The sequence below is a fragment of the Strongylocentrotus purpuratus genome, unplaced genomic scaffold (assembly GCF_000002235.5).
Source record: "Strongylocentrotus purpuratus isolate Spur 01 unplaced genomic scaffold, Spur_5.0 spur5_scaffold_6, whole genome shotgun sequence".
NCBI lineage: Eukaryota > Metazoa > Echinodermata > Echinoidea > Camarodonta > Strongylocentrotidae > Strongylocentrotus > Strongylocentrotus purpuratus.
This window is the reverse complement of record NW_022145612.1, coordinates 30,499,141-30,522,160: the sequence shown is the minus strand read 5'-3', so window position 1 is coordinate 30,522,160 and position 23,020 is coordinate 30,499,141. Positions and strand designations below refer to the sequence as shown.

At 35.3% G+C, this 23,020-nt stretch overlaps 2 protein-coding genes across 5 annotated transcripts in view; both read right to left on the bottom strand.

Annotated features, from left to right (window-relative positions):
* LOC115929871 (ATP-binding cassette sub-family C member 9-like) overlaps positions 1 to 252 on the bottom strand; it is a 10,415-nt gene extending 10,163 nt beyond the window's left edge. The window contains exon 1 of the mRNA XM_030999965.1: positions 241 to 252. Coding sequence (XP_030855825.1) covers positions 241 to 252 — 12 coding nt within the window. The remainder of the gene's footprint in view (positions 1 to 240) is intronic.
* Positions 253 to 977: 725 nt separating this feature from the next.
* Positions 978 to 23,020, bottom strand: part of LOC100889760 (ATP-binding cassette sub-family C member 9) — a 64,946-nt gene continuing 42,903 nt past the window's right edge. For 3 of the 4 annotated variants that reach the window (XM_031000312.1, XM_031000311.1, XM_031000310.1), the window contains exons 17-32: positions 19,592 to 19,787; positions 18,614 to 18,846; positions 17,834 to 18,003; positions 16,032 to 16,101; positions 14,935 to 15,092; positions 13,494 to 13,586; positions 13,124 to 13,226; positions 12,164 to 12,283; positions 11,693 to 11,804; positions 9,628 to 9,758; positions 8,908 to 8,986; positions 3,451 to 3,559; positions 2,859 to 2,962; positions 2,466 to 2,599; positions 2,102 to 2,164; positions 978 to 1,455 (exon numbers count right to left, since the gene is read on the bottom strand). In XM_031000312.1, the coding sequence (XP_030856172.1) occupies positions 1,318 to 1,455; positions 2,102 to 2,164; positions 2,466 to 2,599; positions 2,859 to 2,962; positions 3,451 to 3,559; positions 8,908 to 8,986; positions 9,628 to 9,758; positions 11,693 to 11,804; positions 12,164 to 12,283; positions 13,124 to 13,226; positions 13,494 to 13,586; positions 14,935 to 15,092; positions 16,032 to 16,101; positions 17,834 to 18,003; positions 18,614 to 18,846; positions 19,592 to 19,787 (2,013 nt within the window). In that variant the 3' untranslated portion in view covers positions 978 to 1,317. Of the gene's footprint in view, positions 1,456 to 2,101; positions 2,165 to 2,465; positions 2,600 to 2,858; positions 2,963 to 3,450; positions 3,560 to 8,907; positions 8,987 to 9,627; positions 9,759 to 11,692; positions 11,805 to 12,163; positions 12,284 to 13,123; positions 13,227 to 13,493; positions 13,587 to 14,934; positions 15,093 to 16,031; positions 16,102 to 17,833; positions 18,004 to 18,613; positions 18,847 to 19,591; positions 19,788 to 23,020 lie in introns of those variants that run through there. The other variant, XM_031000313.1, reaches the window with a different exon arrangement.

The following is a 23,020-nucleotide window of genomic DNA, read 5'->3' as shown; positions in this document are numbered from 1 at the left end:
TTGAAATGCGTTGTAAATTCGTTTCATATTATTTCTTACACCAATGGCATGAGCATTACAATTATTTAGTTAATACATTCAATATGTCATTCTACTCACGAACCAGGTGAAGTACAATACTGATAATAATAATAATAATAATAAACCTGGATTCATACACCGCTTAATCCGAAAAATTGTCTCCGTAAGCGCTTTACAGATGCTATTATTTTCTAGGTCATCGGATCCATTCATACACACAATCTGCATCATCTTCATTCCCTGAGGAGTATTCCAACAATAAGGGTCACCGTGACGGCATAATTAAAGTAATTACTATCACAAAAGCTTTCATCATCCTATCAAAAGTACATGGTTACCTTGTCAGAAGAAATTCCTAATGCATTGCAGTCTGTATAGCTTTAACAAATCCAGGTTATATAGGGGCGCCGAATTATGAGCGCCATAAAGGAAACATTATGCTCATAGATGAATGAGTTATAAACCCAATTAGATACATCATAATAGAAGGGCTCTTCATTCATCATATAAGAAAACGCGAGAACCTCGTAACATTTACATCATTTTGTTTGGCCACATACATTAAATCAAAGGAGGTAATATAAAGATACCACATTCACAAGACCTTTAAAGGTACTATGTCCCATTTGCAGGCCAACAAAGTGGAAAGGTTAAATTCCAACGGCATTTGAAAGAAAATACTAATTTGGAACTTCCCTAAAAAAAAAAAGGGGGGGGGGCTTGAAAATGTCTTTAAGTGGGAAAATAGCGACTATTAGTTGTCGAATCGACTTAAGAGCTATAGAGCCAGTAAGTAATTTTCTGATTTTCAGACCATTGTACTGAATAGTCGTACGTTTTATGCTGCGCAAAGATTCAATCAGTTAGTGTCTGACAGTGAAGTCTAGCAAGTTAACGGATTTCCTTGCATAATTTGAATATTAGGACACTGCTAACGTTTAAATTTCACAGATAGGACATACATGACATATTCATAAGTCTTGCAAAGTTCTACAGAATTTGATGTTGGCTGCCTGCAAAAGGGACATAGTATCTTTAACACTTAAATTGTGCTTGTGCCCACAACGAGTGCGCTCTTTAAATCTAAAATATATTGATTAATATACCAACAGCCCTTTTTATTTACCACTTGTTCTCACCCGACCACAGCCGCATGAAATATTAAAAAAAAAAAAAAAATCATTTCAACACCATGCATATCCGATTGCACTGTTAAAAATGACATTCTTAAATTCCAATAATGTGAACAATTGGAAGTGACATAATCGTAATCAAGCTGATGGAAACTTTGTTTAGTTAAAGCTTATTCCTGACAAGAGAAGCGAAGATACTAGTTTTTTTCTTCAGCAGAGATCCTGGTGTTCCCACCTCTGCGACGTGTCCTTCGGAGAGTACAACAATCTGATCTGAATCCAGGATAGTTGACACACGATGCTGTTATACAATTTACAAAAGAGACATATAACCTGGTTAACGTACATTGAATAACAAAGTAGACGTTAAAGATTTAAAAAAAAAAAACATTTCTACCCTATACTGTTCTTTTTTTTCCCTTTCTTTTCTGTATATTTTTTTCTTCTCCTTCCAGCTACCCCATACTTCTCCTAATTTTCTTTATCTTTTTCTTTTTCTCTTCATTTTCGTATTCTTCTCCTCCTCCTCCTTCTTCTTCCCCCTCTTCTTCTTCAGCTTCTTCTTCTTCAGCTTCTTCCTCTCCTTCTTCTTCTACTCCATCTTCTCCTCCTCCTTTTCCTTCTCCTCCTTCTTCTTCTTTTTCTCCTCCTTAATCTTTTTCTTTTTTCTTACTACATCTTCTTCTTCTTCTTCTTTTTGTCCTTTTCTTCATCTTTCTCTTCTTCTATTAAAATTTCTTTCTTTGTCACTAAAGGTGAGACGTCACCAATTGGGAGTCCATTTATTGATGATGTACATAGATATGTTATTTAAATTATAAACCGATGAGTAATGTTATAGAACAGGTTTTAGAATAAAAGTCTCAAATTAATTAATTATGATCGTCGACGAATATCGTTGAATAAAGATACTTGTGTTACAGATCTTTTGATTTTTAAAAACTTACCGCAATCGTGATGACGGTTTCCTTATGGAAAGCAGTTGCGACGACTTCCTGTAGAATAGCATCCTGTGAATAAATATGGAATAAACATTGAATTGTTTCTACTGTCAAAGCAAAACACAACATATATTAAATGGATTGAAGAATAGGCACTTATAACGTAAATAAAGATGTAATGCCTTTTCATAGAACATTATCCCTTTGGAATATAGAAAATGTTTAACACGAAGGAAATCATTAAGGTTAGCAAGATAAGTTGATTAAAAAAGAAAGAGAAAAATAATGTCTAATGGAAAGTCATAACGATGGCAACATCAAGAAAACGTAAAAGTGGACTGCGGGGAATTAATAAAACAAATAAATTTACCGTGTGGACATCAATGGAGGCCGTTGCTTCATCCATTATCAAAATGCGAGTTTTTTTTAGTATAGCCCGAGCAAGGCAGAAGAGTTGTCTTTCACCCACACTGAAGTTATCTCCTCCTTCGTGTACCATCGAGTCTAGAGATTTGAATTCCCAGTTTAGCAAAAGGCAAAATAAAAAAACATGTTAGTTGTAGCAAAATAATCACATGCAAACTATTGTAGACATCCTTTCATAAAAGCCATGTTTCATAAAATGTAGCTCATAATTTCAAATCACTTCCTGTATACAGAGGAAATGTTGGTTTTTTATTTCATTTTTTGATACTTTTCAAAATCGAATTAAAGTTAATGCACCTTGATCATTTATAATTTTGTAAGAAGAAAATGAACCTACCGAGATTGTTTGGAAGATCTCTCACAAGCTCCTTGAGTTGGGCAACTTCCAATGCTTCCCATATCTCAGCATCTGATCGCCTTTCCTCAGGGTCCAAGTTGAATCTTCATTAGTCAGATAGAAGAATGATCAAGAGAATAAAGGCCGTAAGAATGGATGGAACTTCAGGAATTCATTTTTTTTTTGGTGGTGGGATGATTATTGAATCGAGTTTTTAATTCTGATGAATACCATTGCAGGCCATGGAGTGCGCCACGGTATAATACTTGGTACATTGTGGAAAAGTGCAACTGAATAACGAGCTACTTATATCTCAGTCACACTAACAAACCGACTCCAAACCGACTCCAAACCGACTGATTCTTAGCCATTCCGGATAACATGTTATTTGTTTCGGTTATCTGTTGGTCTGGTATTGGTCTCGTGGATGTGAGTGGAGAATCCATTTTATTATGATGACATGACCTGAAAGTGAAGTTAAAATGAAACTTTAATATATGATATTGATACATGATTGTCAAACCTGATTTTTGTCTACAAAGAGATATGTTATACTGACTACGAAATTTGATCTGTGAATATATCAACTGACCTAACTGTTCCTGTGAACATGAAAGGGTCTTGAGGTATGATGGCAAGACGACTTCGCAAATCGACGAGAGACAGCTTCCCGATATCGATCCCATCGATGTGAATAGATCCTGGAGATTAATAAACATCATAATCAACATATAATTTTTTTCTTCTTTTTGAATTTGAATTTATTAACAACAAAAACAACATAACACAATGTTACACAATGTATTCAAGTGGGTAACAAAAATAACATGTCGTATACATATCCATGTACATGGGTTTCAAAGAAAAAGAAAATATCCATAGTTGAACCATACAAAATTAAGTTAATCATATATCATGTCATATCAAAACCTGTGAATTAGCTATAACTTAATAATACGTAGAGATTTGTGGCTGGAATTGAAATTCACAGAGTTCCAATAACGTATAAGTGATTCAAATAAAGGATATTTCTAAACTTAAAAACTTAAAATGTTGTTAAAGGGAGAACCAAAAGTTAGCACGAGTGCTAGTCGGGATTGGTTCTCCGAGTTTCTAAAACTGTATGCAAAGTCATATTAACACTTATTTTGTCTTAATATCATATTATTTGATCCTTATAATTCATCTCTGCTTAGGAGTTTAATTCTGAGATTTTGACGAAATGATGATCTTGTTTTTTCTTCTCTGATATTTATGGGCAAATTATTCCACAGCTTTGCTCCAATGAAAGAAATTGAAAAAGTCCCACGTGTCTTACTAAATTTAGGTAATCGTAGCATTAAATGTTCTCTCCCTCTTGTTCTATACATGTGATTCATTAAAACAAAGTAATCCATGAACGAATGTGGTAGATGTCCTTTCTGCAGATCATATTCAAATGTCGATACTGAATGCTCGAACAGATTATGCACATCTAATACCTGTAGACTACGAACAGTGCCTTTGAACTTGTTATAAATGGGGAAAATGTTATCACACGCATGGCCATTTTCTGTGCCAATAGTATGCAATTTAAATGACTTTTATAGCAACTTCCCCAAACTTCAATACCATAAAGTATGTGCGGCTGGATAAAGGATTTATACAAGAGCATGAGAATGTGCTTAGGCACATAGTACCTCAACTTACACAGCAGTCCAATCTTCCTCCGTATACACTTATCAACGTTCTGAATTTGCTCTTTTTCACATCAAAGTTTCATCAATTTGAATTCCTACGAAAGATGCTACACTGACTCTATCTATCACTGTATCACTGAGTTTTAAAATACCCCTAATTTCACATGATTGCAATTGTCCCTTAATGAGCATATAATTTGTTTTCTTTAAGTTTATTGTGAACTTGTTAACAAAACACCATTTTTGGACTTCCAAAAATTTTGACATTTACTTCATTCATATCTATTTCCTTCTGTCTTTTATCAAAAGTATGAAATAGGTTTGAATCATCAGCAAATAATCTAAATTCAAAATAATTAGTAAAAGATGGTAAATCATTAATATATAATAAAAACAAAGTGGGCCCGAGGACTGAACCTTGAGGGACACCATATGTTATCCTTCTCCTACTTGATATTATTTCCTTGTAGCATAAGACTTGCGATCGATTTGAAAGGTAACTTTGAAACCATTGCAATACTATGCCTCGTATACTGTAATTTTTTAACTTTCCTTATAGGATTTCGTGATCAATAGTATCGAATGCTTTCTTAAAATCTATAAAAATACCTAGCGTTGGTTTACCTTTATCCATTGATTTTGTAAGTGTATCTTCAAGATTTATTAATGATAACTTTGTACTATATCGCTTGCGAAAACCGTACTGATGTTCATACAAAATCTTGTTAGATTCTAAGAAATTCATTAGACGACCATTAGCTAATTTCTCAAAGACCTTTGCAATGACTGGTAGAACAGAAATGGGCCTGTAATTTCCAGGGTCGGTCTTTGGTCCTTTTTGTATAAAGGAGTCACTTTTGCCGTCTTCAATGCATCTGGGAACTCTCCCTTTTCTAATGACAAATTGAATATGTACGTCAGTGGCGCAACAATATAGGGTATCGCATCCTTAATTAATCTTACTGGCAATTTGTCATATCCATGGGATTTCTTAGCATCGAGAGCATTTAGATTATCAAAAAATTCTGTTTCTTTTATGGGTTTCCAAAAGAAGGATTTTTCATTTCTTCTAGCTAAATAGTTTTCGAAATTAAGATTAACAGTTGGAATCTTCTTTGCTAATGTTGATCCAATAGAAACAAAATAATTATTAAGTTCATTAGCTATGCCCTCATCTGAAGACACAACTTTATTTGTTCCCTCATCACAAATAAGTAACTGTTCAATCTTTGTTTTCTTATTTTTATCATTTCTACTAATTAACTCTTTAATAATTCCCCAGGTCTTCCTCATATTATTTCTATTTTCGCTAAAGGACTCACTATAATACATTCTTTAGCATTCTTTATAATAGTTACTAACATATTTCTATATTTCTTGTATTCATTTCCATACTCTTCATTAAAATTTGATGACCTATATTTTTTATACAGACTATGCTTCTTCCTGATAGATTTTACAATACCTGTTGATATCCAAGGCTTTTTTGGTGTAGATATTTTCTTTGAACTGCTGAATGTCACATTAGGTGCATGTTTATCACATGCATTTACAAACATATCATAAAAATTCTCATAAGCTACATTCACATTTCCATATCTATATATATACTGCCAATTCAGTTTTGACAGATCTTCTTGAAATAGACAGACGTTGTACTTTCTATATGATCGAGTAACCTTCTTCACATAAGAGCTCTTTCCTGAACCATTTTGACCTTTAAAAATCACAAAAATTGGAAAATGATCCGAAACATCAGTTTCAATAACGCCTGAATGAATGGCGTAATTATGCACATTAGTATACACATGATCAATGAGAGACGAAGTCAAATTTGTCATCATGGTTGGCGACGAAATTATCTGTTGCATTCCTGTAGATTCTATTGCGCTCAAAAAATCAGATATCTTTGGCGTACCTGTTAGTAAAAGATCAATATTGTAATCACCTATTAAAACTACATTTGCTCTACCAATATTTATGTTTTCTAATACACCAAGTAAGCCATTTAGAAACTCATCAATGTTCGTATTTGGTTTCCTATAAATCACACCTATCACAAAGTTATCAATATTATTCTTAGACACTTTTAACCACAAGCTTTCTGCATGAGCAATGTTAAAATCAAGTATTTCATAATTCACTTGTTTGTGAATGTATGCTCCTACTCCACCTCCTCTCTCATTCCCCTGGCGGCAGTTAACCTCCAAAACATAATCTGTTAATGGGAATGTGTCTACACTAGTAACATTCCAAACTTCTGAAAGGGCAATAATATCAAATTTGTGCTTTATAGAATGATCATACAGTAGGTGCAATTCATTAATGTTTTTATTTAATGATCTAATATTTACATGAGTGATACTAAATGAATTTTCAAATACATTTTGCAATGTACCGTCAAAGTCACTTGGACTAGTATTGTATGAGGATACATCAAATGTATATTCTTCATCATTATTAATATCTATCATTATTAAAATATAATAAAGAACTCAGTTTAAATGTATAAAGAGTATATTTAGCCTAGGCTAGGAAGTGGAGCTTGAAGTCTCCGTAGTCAATGTCATCCAGACCCAGATCAAAAAGATCATCTGGGCTCTTGACAACCTTGCTCTCTCCATTGCTCATTTTGCAGGAAATGTTCCCATACCTGCTTGTGGCGGATTTTACATTTGGTGCAACCTTCGCCCTCATCAGTAGTGCATGGCACATTGCACTCAGGTCTTCATTTATAAATACACCTTTCATTGTCTCCTTTCCTTTTAGATTGAAATCGCACAACGGTTTGCCTGCTCTTTCCTCCTTCTCTCTTTTTTCCAAGGCGATGGCACGCTGAAATGTCCTCCGAACGGATATCCACTCCAGCCTCCTTTGCAACTGCTTTCACACTGTTGATCAGCTGATCCTCAGTCTCCTCCTCCTGAGATTCTGGCAGACCAGTTAGGCGGAGGTTATCCCTCCTCATCTCTTGCTGCATCTCATCCTGCTTGAATTGGATTCGCAGGAGATGAGGGTTCAAATTTGCTTTAATAGTAGAGAAACATGCCTCCTTCACAGCATTAATGATCTGTGGCAATGCAGCTTTGATAGCTGCATCCACGGCCTTGGAAATGATTTGTGAGATTTGACTGTCTCCAGCCATACTCTCGCTTAGCTGCTCAGATCAGACAGCCCATGATTGAGCTGTGTGTTGATGCTGCCCCCAGATCAGCTGTCATGCCCCTCGCTTCTTGTACCGCCTCGTCAATGCCCAAATGGGCAATAAAAGGCTGCCTCTTTGATGGCTCCTGGCCTTGTGGTGTAGGTAGAAATTTTCCTGGCATATTTTTCTTCTTGTTGTTATGCATTCTGAGATTTCGATGCATGGTTCTATTAAGTTCATGGTTGTACACAACAGACTGAATAGATGGGACTGCAAACAAGTTTTGTTATCCAAAGCTATGGGAAGCGTTTACTACTTCTGGATATACTATGGTTTCCTGTAAAGTTTAGGATAAACCATCTCCTCTATAGTGATCAGCAAAGCGTCTATTTTACAAACACAATAACATGGAGAGTAATGCAATTCTGCAAAATATCAAATATTAAGCAAATCCTCAGAGCACATCCTCAGAGCTGGTTCAAAATGGAATATGAGGACAAACATCAACATCCTCAAAATACACTCATAGATGTTTTGGTAAATCGTCACAGTCATGATTATTCAATTTACCGTCCTCAACCTGCAGGCTACAAATACAGATAACGGAGAAATTTCAACACTAAACATTACCACGGCTATTTGATCTTGGTTTTTGGATATAACCATGGACTCAGGCACCCAGCCACCCAGGTGCATCGCTATATATAGACCTTTTTCAGTGGGGGATGTTTTTTTCTCTTTCTTTCTTCTTTTCTCTTTCTTTTCCTTTCCTTTCCTTTTTTTCTTTCTTTTCCTTTCCCTTTTTTCGTTTCTTTTTTCTTTCCCTCTTATTTATTTCCTCTGCCCTTTCTCATTTTCCGACGGGAAGCGCACGTTAACTGACAAAATCCTGATAGGTGGGAGGGGGATGTCGCACCCCGACACCCCTCTCCTTTTAGCGACGCCCCTGCATGGACCTACTTCGTAGTAGGTCTATCATATAACGTGTACATTCATGTGGGCATATTTACTGGTTGATATCAAATGCATCAATCAGGCGATAACAATTGAGTACAATATATTGATGTTTTAGATATGCCTATAAAGGATAATGTAAACAAATGTGAAATATAAACGTTTTAAGAAGAACGAGAGCGTCATTTTATGGGTCACAGTCACATTATTTATATGTTTTTCTATTACTTCGCTCATTCTTTATTAATATAAGACTATATAGGGAACATACCTTTAAATGTATCGATGATGCGGAAAAGTGTCAGTGTCAGCGAAGACTTCCCACTCCCTGTTCGGCCACAAATACCAACCTATACAAGTAAGTGATAAATGCCAATACTTGGTATATTTTAAGAACAAAGAGAATTAGATCTCGCAAATATTGTAAGAATTCGCCTATCAAAAGGAAAGTTACAAGAATTGTCAAAGTCAAATTATCATTTTTGGTCAGACAAACTGATTTATCATACCACCCAGCAACCTATGGAGTTAGAAAATGATTAATCTACATCAAATAATTGGAGCCTGGTTTCGTCTAATACAAATCATATGAAATATATATAAATCACATAAGATATTCTGAATATAACTTCTTAAAATTTGAAGCGCTTTATTTTTTCTAGAATAACAGTAAGAGTAATAAAAGGTGCTAATTTGACCATTTCAGACGAAATATAATTGGAAGAGAGGATGTCTTATTTTCCAAATAAATTAAATATAACTTTGGTCACTCTTTAGAGGTCAGGCATTTTAAATTACGGATATCATCTACCAAAATATTATTTCACTCTTGTATTACTCCTGATTTCAGAAATGGCATTCATCAAAAGTGATTTCGACATTCACCTAATTGGATATTGTCATCGATATTATACACCAATGAATGAGTTTTGCTGTGGAGATGAAATTTAATAGAATACAAGAATGATGGGATGGATATAGAATAGATTACCTTCATGCCTGGTTTGAAATCAATGCTAACATAATGAAGGATAGCAGGTAGGGTAGCCGCATACCTAGCATGTACTCGATTGTATATTACATGGCCCATCTCTGGCCAATTACGGCTTGGAGTCACAGACCCTGTTTTAAAATAAATCAATGATAAAGTTTGCTGATCCAAAAACTTGTCAACAAGTCTTCCTATCATGTGCGCTTGTATACACTTACACCATCTTTTTGTTTTTAAACACAATTCATTACAAGCTTTCTCAGGGATATGGCAGAAGCTGAGTTTGGAATGAAAAGAATAACACTTTGGTTCAAACTTTGTGTATCATCAAATCAGATTAAGACAGTTTACACACTTTTACAAAGTTTATGTCTTTGAACCGGTGAATATTCATTCCAGATTTACACACTAGCTACAATGTCAGATCTAGAATCATTATGTATGGATACAATTTTTATGAACGTATTAACATTTCACATTGATCAGCGTTGTGTAATTGTTTGTCAGGCACTAGTCTGTTTTAGATTAATCGATAATTAGATAATACGTATCACCTTTTGATTTCGTCAAGATTTTAAGTTATTTATTATACGTATCACCTTTTGATTTCGTTAGGATTTTTATTATAATTATATATATATATATATATATATATATATAATTTATTATTATTCTGCCATAAATTGTTCGCAGGATATCTCAAGAAAGGATAAAGCAATTGAAACTTGCAATGATGATAGATCTTAGTCCAACTTAGAACTGCGTGACTTTTCAGGGACGCCAGATCATCGTAACGGCATCCAGGCGCCATTTTGTGAACTTTTTTGGAAATCAACTCATGATCATTTTTTTAATTTTTTTAATTTTGTTAATATTTTTTTTTCAACGGAATGTCCTTTATCATTCATTTTTATCATGATTAAGGTCAATATCCGTCCGGTCAATTTCAAATAGTAAGACGCGTGCGTACGCGTACGTCCGTGCATCAGTTCTTGCGCAAAATTAAAAAATTCTTCAGAATCATCTCAAATTCCATTTCATTCATTTTGTACACGACCACGCTCGAGTTTTCGTACATCATGGCTGTACGCAACATAGAATCACCATTGTTTTTTTCTTTCATGGTATTTTACATACCCTTCTGAACCATTTGAACCCATGTTTATCTCTTTATGATCATTCATAACGGAATGAGCGTCCGTTCCGAAGATAAATGTCCGTGCGCGTGAGCTCTTGTAATACATAGCATATATGGGCAAAAACATGCCTATCAAAAATCCATTAGAGCTCTTTAGGGTGCTCTGGGACCCTCATTTTTTTCTTCATATTTGGATAGAGTATGAGTCGGAGATATGATTTCATGTCTTATTTGGCCATTAAGTACATCGTGACGTCATTATAATCGCCACGAAACTCAAATACGAATTTGCATATTATGACGTCAGCATATTTATAGGAAATTAAGTGTATCTCTGTAAATTTTGATCATATCTCTCCCAATCCCTGATACGATTCTGTACGCAGCAGGTGACATTTATTTCTCATTTTAACAATGGCATCAGCGCCCATTCTTTCGATTAATGGAGGCATGTCAATTTTCCCAATTTTGCGTGTATTCTTTATATGAGGTGACTTTTTCTGAAATTCTACATTCCAGTCTTGTTTGAGCAAAATCTCCAAAAAAAAATTCGCTCGATTTTCTTCCAGCTTCGGATTTGTTGTAGCTGAGAAAATTCTCAGCACGGAAAGTAACATTTATTATTTAATCAGATGTTGGGATCATGGCCTTATCTTGACTAAAAGATGTGATTTGAGATCGCATTTTTCGTTTACGTCCAATGTCTATGTGGTATATTGGTCTTGGCGACCCAGGTTCCATTCCCGGAGGGTCAATTTTTTTAATTAAGAAAAAGAAAGAAAATCGTGAAAATGCGTTCTTTATTACAAACATTAGAATAGACATCACCTCATTCAAGTTACAAATTCTTGACTAGTTATATTGTGGTATATCTTAAAGGAAGATATTAGCCTACATGACCAAACTTAATTACGCATGATGAGTTACCTTCATATTTCTCGTTCTCTACCTTGGTATAGTATTTGATCCTCTCTACGGAATTCATGCCCAACTCGACACTGGTTGAATTACGAACAACCCATGTCATGGAATTTGCAGCCTAAGGAAGAGAATCAATTATCATGTAATCCTGGAAAGCTGATTAAATACTGGTTTGCATTTTGATGTTGCAAATTTCCGAGATTCAATATTTACAAGTTTTCTTGAAGTTGATAAATGGTTCTCCCCCCTCCCTGTTTCTCTCTCTCTCTCTCTCTCTCTCTCTCCCCCTCTCTCTCTCTTTTTCACTTTATTCTCATTTCCCTTTGATTATGACCATCTCCTATTTTTTTCGACCGTATCAATTCGTGAAAATTACGTTGTGAGATCTTAATCACATTGTTACTAAGCCTCCTCCTGCATGGCTACGCGATATTAAGTTCTCAGAAAAAGTTAACGAAATGTTAAATTTGTATTTACCTGTACTGCATATGTTATTGCCAAACCAACAAGACTAGCGCCAAAAGTAGCTGGATGAAGAGTTGATGCAGGAAGACTAGTCAGTCCGGCTCCTAGAACAATCAGGGTTCCTATCAAATTCTTTGTCAAATAGAGCAAAATAATAATGATAATAATGTTAATAAGACATTCATGTTAAAGGGAAAACGTTTCTAACAAATCATTTAGATGATGCCGTAATTATTATCAGATAATTTACCTCCAATTTTCTAAAGTGCAGCCTCCTTTCAGTACAATCATTAATTATATATCAAGACTTTCAGAACAATGAAAGCAGGATCATACATGCCAAAGACAATAACCGTCATTCAATTCAATCTGAAATTTTTGAGGGGAAAGTGAAAAAAGAACTCACAAAATACAAGTTTGATGCTATATTGTTTAACACACACATCCTTTTTCATTCAGGTGTTCTGCACAAGATATTCTTTAATTGGATATATACAGATTTAATTGGTAAAACTTTTAATACACAACTTATATTATTCTGTGATTCACGAGACTAAATGTTATTTACTTGAAATTGCTCTCTGCCTTCCCGAACGCATGCACGTTAATACGAACAGAACAAATTTTGTGTTGCTATAAAGATCATTCTTTCCCCCTCGTTTTAGCTTAAATTATTTACGACCTTTAGAAGAAACATTTGTATTTGAGCCACCTCTTTCAAGTTCTTATAAACTCATGACGAATTCATGTAGAGCATCTTTATAGTTAATAACATGCATTTTATTACCGTCAATAAATATCAAATTCAAACTTGTACGTCGGTCACATCCATCGCCACAATTACACAAAAGTATACATTATGAGCACCATAATGAAAGTTGGAGTTCAAATATATCTATCGCCACGATTACACAAAGGTCAAATGCATTATGAGCAACATCATTAAAGTTTGATCCCTGAATTGATACATACCAATCTGATCCCAAGCCATCGGTTACTATCTTGAAGAAAGCAGAAAGCCACGTGGTTTTTCTCGATTTTACCGACGATATTTTGCCTGAATCTTTTCTGAAGTCTGTACAAAAATATATATATAAAATCGTCTCAATTTACACCTTACACATTAAAAGGGAATGGCACTATATATGGGAAGTGGAATGAGAAAGAGAAGGAAATAGCATCTAGTTTAACACATTAGACGAGTAAGCATGTTTGTTTTAACATAATTTTTTAAAAATATACAATGACATGAAAGTTTCGTATGTATTGTGTTGCCTATATTAACATCTGGTGAAATCTTTAAAAAAAATCCCTTATTTACAATAAAAAGCCTCTTAATTACCTGTAGGCACGAATAGTAGCTAAACCTCCAAGCGACTCAGTAAACTGGGAGAAGACGGGTGAGGAGGAAATATTCACCAACCGTTGCATTTCCCTGTATTATTCATATGAAAACAAATATTCAAAGTTTGATAATGTCTTTATGATAATTACCTACGTACGTTAGGTCAACATTGTTAATGTGTACAGTCTACATAGAAAGGAAAAAAAATAATGATAATATGCATTAGTATTCCTATTGTATTCTTCTGTAAATATACATATGATGGTGATATTGAAGCTATTGTTGTATTATTACTACTACTACTATTACTACTACTACTACTACTACTACTACAACTACTACTTTTACTACTATGACCACCACCACCACCACTACTAGTACAACTGCTACTACCACCACTAACACTAACACTACCACCACCACTACTACTACTGTTACTACTACCACTACTACTACTACTACTACTACTACTACTACTACTAGCCTACTACTACTACTACTACTACCGACTAATACTACTTACCACTATCAAAACTGCACCTACTACTAACACTTTTCCATATAATGCCTCTATCTCTGGTGAAAAGTGAACCCTTTTCATCATGAATATTGTCAAACAACACACATGCTCACTATGCATTTATAATACAATCATTACCCACCGCTGTGACAAGAAGATCGGAGGTACATGTATTTCATGATCATAACGTTAAATCATTATGTAAAATTCATTAAAACCCAGTATCAGTTTCAAAACTTGGGTTTATCTGTATATCCTGCCACCAATAGATTTTATTGACCCGTGCTTTTTTTTATTTTTTTTGTTTCAGAATAAGTTTTATTTTTCATTAAAAAAACCCCAAATTTAACACATAAAAAGACAATCTGTTACATATAAAATCATTGATTTTGATAACATTATTAATAAAGACAAAAATTAAAAAAGCAGTTACAAATATTATATTAAACGTTATTACATTAAACGAAGATGGAAATGAAAATGTTCTTCCTGACCCCCTCCCCGTTGCACCCTGCCCAAGAAACCGAGCCTCAAACCTCCATTCCCTTCCTACCCCACCCTCCTCTCTCCTCCTAACCCCTCCTCATCCATCCTAACCCCTCCATCCTCTAAAACTACCTGCTTTGCAATGTGGACAAAACAAATATTGCATTTAGCCTTATGGCATTTAGAGACAGTGAGTGTGAGGGTAAGAGGGCATCTCATGTCGATTATATATAGGTAATTACAAATAGTTCTTGTCAACCAATTCGGCGTCTTACTACATCTAGTACCCACGAATAAATATAGAATCAAAATAAAAAGAAAATCCTAATTTAAAGTGAAACATAAAAACAAAAACCAATCCCAAGCTTATAAACAAACCTATTCCAAAACTGCTACATGACAACCACTATACATGCCAATTTTCCCACTTACCTTGAGCTATCAATAAAGACTTTCATAATGAGCATGTACGCCAGGCTGATGGGGATGATAGCCACAATGAAATACCAGGAGATAATTGCATTAATTATCACTCCAGTCATGGTCGCCAAGAAGAACTTAAATAAACCCAAGATGAATGGTCCTTGCGTCTACAACAGAGAAGGAAAATTGAAAATATGTTCGTCTCGTGTCATTCGGCAATTTTTCTTTTCCTTTATTTTCTACACATTCTTTCATTTTATTCATTGCTCTCTCTGCACGGGCATCTAAACACTGTACAATATAAAAATGTGATAAATAAAAATAGAAAATATGCAATATAACGAATTAGAGTTTCATACAGTAAATTGAAAGAAACAAAGAAAGAAATTTATATATATTTTGTACTGTAACGAAATGTATGTATGCATCGTTTGTAAGGCGACTCAATTACAAGCGTCATACTTTCACAAAGTATCGCCAATTGGACTATTTCGTGTTTGAGTGTGTATTGTTGATGCATGCATTGTATAAAGACTATTTTGAAAGATGTAATCAAGGGTGAAGTTAGCGGACAATACAGGTCTGGAGTTAACCGTTCACGTGACGAGAAGTCAGTTGTTGATTATTTTGAGAAGAGATCATGATATTTGTGAAGGTATAATTTGTTAAAGTTGATAACTAAATAAACGACAATATACTGGTCTGTTTATTGATGTTAAGGTAAAATATCTCAAGAACGAGATGTGTATGAGTTAATTGTTTAAGCTACAGATGTGTTATATATATTTAGACAATTCAGGTCTGTTTATATATAAACATTATTGGTGTAGAATTCATGTATTACAAATTATAGAAAGATTTGATACATGTTACAAAGGTGTTCTTTCCGCCATGTATTTTAATGTAAACAAAAAGTTTATATTTGTTTTGTTTTGTGGATAAGGAGGAAACAAATGTGTTTGATTTCAAATCTCATTCTGCCAAAAAACAATCGTAAGATGAAAATAAATTATGTTTTTAGATACTATAGGCACTGTTTGAAAAAGACAGGAATTCGTTACTCTTGACAACAGTTTTTTAGACTGCTTTTGATGCTGCATATATACCTGATCGAGTTTCTGCATGTCAGAAGCAAAACGGTTCATGATTCGTCCAATCGGGGTCGTGTCAAAAAATCTGCAAGATAATGAAATCATTGGTTAGACTGTTGCTATAACGTAAAGAAAGAAGCGTTTCATTCTTATTTTTACTGTCTTTGAATCAGGAATGTACCATTAAATGTAAATATGTAAATACATTTGAGAAAAAAATGTATCCGTATGTATATCGCCACATTGACAGATAAAATGCACTCATTCCCAGAAGTACTATATAAGGGGGGGGGGGGGGTCGGTCAGTCACCCAACTCTATGATTTGTATAAATGGCTGATTTAAATCGCACATCAGAATTTCGTTCGTCTGTGTGGTCGAAGTTTACTTTGAAATTCATCTTCTGAGGTAAAAATGAGGGTGTGGGAGGAGATCTTATCATCTCGTTTACACGACTCTTTCCCCTCTCCCATAATTTTCTCTCCTACTAAAAAACACCTTTAGGTTGCCATACAAGTGTACAACGTGTGTTTTTGTGTGTGTGTTTGGGTGTGCTTGTGTGCGTGTGTGTGTGTGTGTGTTATATCAAAGCACTACAGCAAACGTATGATTTGCAGGTAAGGGATGGGCAAAATGTTTATGATTTTATAGATAAAGAATTAAAAGAAATATTTGTTAGACCAAGAATTACTATACTCATTAGAAAACAACGATAATTTCAATTTAAAGTATAGCGTGGAGCCATATATACTTATGAGCATCTTCATAGATTTGGTTTTGTTGGTGATAATTTATTTTCGTTTTATAAGCAGGAAATATTATCTTGCGGGAGCGTTCAAAGGATATGGCAGGAATTGGTACAACTTTTTGAGTTAGATGAAATTAAAGATTTAGAATGGCGAGATATATTTGTTGGGTTGGCAGGTAGTTCATATAGAATAAAAATGTGTAATACTATAATTTTCATGATGAAGTATGTTACATTTATGTCAAGATGGGGGGAGGGGGCGAGTACCACCTTTATAAAAGATGAAAAAAAAGTATTTTTAAATATAGGATGAGGTAAAGAAAATAGCCATTAGAATGGGAAAGCTGGGATCACATTTCTTAAAGTTGGAGCAGCTTAAGATTAATTAAAAATATTTTCTTCTCCACCGTGAGCTTGTTAAAAATTGTAACTCTATTTTGCAGCCTGGTTAACTTACTTATTTAGTATATTTTTCTTGAGTTGCGAATGTTTTAGACATCCACTGAGTAAGTAGTGTGTGTGTGGGGGTGTGGTGGGTGGGTGGGTGAGTATGTGTGTGCGGGTTGGTTGGTGAGTATGTGTGTGGGAGGATGGAGGTGTTTGTGTGGAGGGGGGCAGGGAGGGGTCAGGGAGGAGCAGGCATTGTTCCAGTAAAATTACCTCCAGATTTGTTTAATTTTTTTGTTTATATAAGGGAATATAACACTTAAAATTGACATATATATTATGTTTAGGTACTTATACGTTTACTTTGTTGCGAAGTTATATATATATACTGCAAATAAGTTTTTGTTTAATTAATGTTTTTTATATAAGCAATCAATATTGAAAACGTTTATTTTATTCAATTGTATGTTATTGTTTGTATTACACATTTGGAGAAATAGAACAAAATTGCTTTAAAAAGAAGTGTGTGTGTACGTGTGTGTGTCTGGGGGGGGGGGGGGACAAAGAAGGTATGTGCCGCCCCTGCTGCTGATCGTATGTGATCATCTCGCACTTATACTACTATGACAAAAGGGATGAATTATGGTCAAAGGGATTTAGATTTTTCTAAATAAAGTACTCACCTCATTGGTGCCCTCAGTACTCGAGTTAGCATTAAATTATGTAGATTCTTTGAGGTTTGGACACACTGAAAGAGTAGAATCATTGTCCATACCATACACAGGACCATATCAGCCGCATTCAGAGCACAGTAAACACCGATATATCTCATCAGCAAAGCATTGCTTTCTTCCTGCAAACAAAGGAAACAATTGATGTCGATTTCACACTGGCTAGATTTTTAAAAAATCCGGTGTGTTTACTTTGGGTGGTAGTTTTATCATTGATTTCTACATTCTTGGGTGTCACTACAATATCTGGTTTCACGGGTTACGTTTGAGAGTGTATATATCATAGCAAAAAACCTATTATGAGCAACGCACTTTCACTGAAGATAGTACACAGTGTAACGAACTTTTCTTCTTCCATTAGTGATAGGCGAACTATCTTTCATCACGTGATTTACATTTGACCAATCGTAGCGCAAGATCTTTAGTATGTGGAATATAATTTGAGATATATACAATTATTATCAAATATTGAACTTATGATCTTACTTTAATGTATTTTATAATGCGGAATAATTTGATCATAGCACATTGATATTCATTATGTGTCAGACTCGACTTGTTCTTTGACTTTGTGTACATTATTACAACCATTTTTATCTATCCGTTTGTATTTTTGATTTTGATTTGAAATCTAACCTCAAGTTTTGGTTGTAAAGAGGAAATGATAATACCAAAACAAATAATATGTAAGTCCCTAAGAGAAAACAGATTAGAATGTGTAGGCCTACTTACATCTGTTGCATTGCTGGGTAACTTGGCACCAGCCGATGACCAGACAGAAAGCCAGAATTGTGTTCCAGCTTGAGCCACGTTCTGAAGTATGGCAAAGAAGCAGACGAAGAAGCCTGGACATAATCCAAACTGACATAAATAATACCAGTAGTATCGATAAGATACAGAACCACGATTTCTCTCCTCCGATTCGATCAATTTGCTTGAAGAGTCGTCATTTTGAGGACGTTGATCTAAATTTTATTAATGATAAAATAGATTAAAGATAAAGTTGAGATCTGGTCATGCGATTGCATTATGAAAGAACAGGTGTGGAATTAATCAGAAAAAGTTGATCATGTAGCATGTAATTATTAGTGTAATGTGCAAGGTTCTGGAGTCATCAAAATCATAATAAATTTGGCCCAGTCTTGGTAAAGTAACAAGCACTGTACACAGAAAGGTGTATTTGGGACTAAACAAAAGGTGTCGGGCCTTCTTACCTTGATTTACTTATCTTTCTATGCTCATTTCTTAGTCAGTAAATATGTTCTACCAAAATTGTTTGGCAAATGACATTTATTTGTAATCTTGAACATTCAGTGAGAATTCATTTTTTATTTTTTTTTACCAGAACTCAAGTTTAATTTTAATTTAAATCCACACCCCATCTTCTTTTGCACTTGAAGTACAAGCACAAAAAATGATTTATTTCTATCATATCCAGAGTTTGGTGAAATACTGTATTACAATCCCATAACATCTTCTTATTTATGTGATTTTAGGCACGAAAATCATCTAAAACAGTTTTTAAAAATAAATATTACTATTTGTGCACAGTGAATGTAATGACTTCCTTAATATCCATTAGCCAGTACTGTACCAGGAATGGAGTCGTGGTGCAAGTATACGAAACGTCAAGCCTCTTTGACCTAACCTATTTTGAATCTATAAATAGTATAACTACTTCATGGATTTATATTGGTGATCTATTTTTACCTTTCTTAATCGTCGATATTTGTTTCTTGAGTACTTCTCGTTCTTCATCTGTTGAACTGCAGTATCCGACTTCTAATTCTGCTTCATTGGCCGCTTTGAGAGATAGATTCCAAGACTCTACGAGGGAAGGATCCAATTTACCAATCTCTCGCATTGTTCCTTTCCTAGCTACACATCCGTTTTGGAGAAAGATCACCTGAGAACATCATCACAATTATTGTATGTGTCATTCTTATATTTCATTCTTTAAACAAAACGATCATAACAATAATATTGCAATAGTTTAGACAAAAGATACGTATTTGTTTCGACAAACTAGAAACAAATCGATAACAATGTTTGAACGTAACGTTTTGCAATTTTCACAACACTTATTTATTGTCTAAAAGATGTGATGTCTTTCCGCCTCGACTACATCCTTTGGTAGCAGTGGCGGATCCAGGTAGGGGGCCCGGGGCCACTCCCCTAAGAAAGAAAAAGGGAAAAACACGTTAATTTTACCTTTATTTGGGGGGGGGGGGGTGCGAATTTTCAAATTTTCGAGGGCAAAACAATAGAAATCAGTGTAGCTGATTTACCGCTTATTCACCGGCCGGCTGTTTCGCCGCTAAATATTTTCTCACGAATTTGGCCCCCTCTTTGGCCCCCTCCCCTGCCGTCAGCTGAATCCACCCCTGCTTTGCGGAAACCATTCACTATATACAGGTCACCATAGCCAGTCTTGATAAGAAAGGTTACAGTATGGAGATCTCTCCAAGTAACCCTTGGATTATGAGATCAGTTGTAACCCTCTGTGCGGATGCATATACATAGTGGTTCAGCTGTGTTTACCCTTTGAGGCCCACTTAACATTTAGGGTTAACGTGACAGTTATAATAATGTGACATTGGACGGCAATATGTAGATACATCCGACGTTACTGAAAAAACCAGTCATATTTTTTCCCCTCTACTTTTTTGTGCGCTTACCGACCGGCAAGCTTTTACTGATTTTCATACTGATATCCCGTAAATATTGTCCATAAATGCCACCAAGATGTCATCAAACGATCATTCCGCTGATGAAATTCCGTTAAGAAATAGTGAATTTCTATGTTCAGTTACCTCTACAAAGAAACTAATTTCAAATCAAGTGATTTTCCCCTAAAAAATGACCCCGAATCGGGGAATTTAAAAATAGTAGTCCCACGCATAGCTGGTTCGAGTTTGTTGTGAAATGACCACCCCAGTAGAAATAAAATAGTCTAAAACTAAATAAAAAATATATGAAAAATAGTCCAGAGATAGATTAAAAATTGAAGAAAAAATAGCAAAATAGATATTTTTAGCCTATATGTTTTGGAACGCTTTAAAAATATCGTAAAAATAGAAAAGTAGCCAAAAACTATATCAAGAAATCAAAAAATAGCAAAACAAATTATAAACAAATAGTGAAAAATATATTTTTCTGCTGGTCAAAATGACTTGGACCATCAATGAACAAGAGGGGCCCAGAAAGCCGCTGAAAATGTATGTTTATGTCTATAACTTATTTTCATTACAATATATGACTTTCTCTTTGACATATTATTATGAGATCAGTTGTAACCCTTTGTGCGGATGCATATACATAGCGGTTTAGCTCAGTTTACCCTTTGAGGCCCTATACCAGTTATCCACGTAGCATCGTTATTATGTCGATTTGGTCCGATGTATAGTCCAAAGATTCGTACCTCTTACACGAAACTTAAACCTTATCATAACTGTCACGTTAACCATAAATGTTAAGTAGGACATGTGACTTCGGACAGCAGGCCAAAACAAAAACACCCCCCCCCTCCTAAAAAAGAAGACTTGAACTTGTACAATCTACAAACTACAAATTCTAAATCATCATATTAAAAGGCCAAGTTGTGACCATTCTTTTCAAAATTTCAGAGTAACACTTTTTACATGCTACAGATTTAACATTTATAGTGCTGGATCCGGTTTGTTCAAAGTGCTAATATAAGAAGTGTTAATATAAAAAGCGATCAAATTATTGGCCTTTTTGATTTGTGATTTAACATTTTAGTATTTAGAGTGTATGGAAATATCACACGTGCAACCTAATAGGTCGTAATACTAACGGACTAGAAGACCAGTGGAAACTGGAGAAACTCTGGAAAATGCCCATGCCCCCTTAAAACACAACCTTTCGTACGCTAAAGATGAAATATGTACGTTTCAACTTTAGACTCAAACAGAACCTGGAAATATGATATTTTGTATGTCAGATTTTTTTATTTTATATCCCTCATGTATACTTTTTTGCATTGCGATTGTACAGAGCACGAAAAAAGGGATTGCTTCACCATAAATTTGGGAAGCGTGAGAAAATTTACTGTTTGGCATGGTATAGTACTTTCCGGAATCCACTTTTTCCACCGATCACCGATATTTCTGCGTTCGATATCTAAATTTCTTCAATTTTTTGGAGTGCAACGAGCGCGCAAGGTAAATCCCCCGCCTTAATTAAGTTTCTACAGCCGGTATGATGTGCATAGCCATCGGCAGAGTTCCCGCACGGCGTGCGCGTAGGCTAGGATCGCGCATTGAAAAAAGCAGCTAAAAAAAAAAACATAGTTCGACAAATTGGCTGCTTCCAGTAGTGACCGTGGTGAAATGGCTGCCGACTATCCCCGTTTTCACCTGTTAGATGTAGAATAATTGTTGACATTTAACGAAGGAAGTGACAGCAAAAACAAAGAGAAACAAATCAGGTACCGACTCTCTGTGTTTCGGGATTTTTGTAAGGAAATAAAAGCCGATTTTGATGATGATTTTGTGGACAACGTAGCCCTAGACCTTCTTCTCTCGCAGTTCTACGCTGGAGCTCGGAATGAAAAATGAATACTACCCGGGATACTACAGCAAGAAAACAATGCAGGCTTTTCGATTTAGCCTTCAAAGGCGTTTCTTGGCGTCAAGAAATGTGGACACTACTAAAGAGGAGTCATTTTCGAGAAGTGGGAAAACGTTCAAATTCTTCTTCTTCTTCCTTTTGAGTACAGACCTCTTTACAGAGTATTATCGTACTATACCGGGGGTGTGTGCAGGTGGACCACTACACCGGGGTTTCCCCCTACTCTTTTACGAATAGTGCAGTGGGTTCTTAACGTGCAAAGGTAGTACGTGACTCTACTCTACACGGGGCCTCCATTTAACGTCCTATCCGAGGGACGGAGTGTTTTCCACTTGACATAACCTGCGTCTATGAACAAGGGAAGGGGCACGTTAACACACAACTCAGGCTTCAGTCATCCGCCTGGGTGGGAGTCGAACCCGGGATCTTTGGTTCGACAGACGGACGCTTTACCGACTGAGCCAACTCGCCTCTAAAAGCAACAGGAAAATTTGCTGTGAAACACCGCCCTGCCATTCCGAAGGATGACATGACGATGATTCTGCA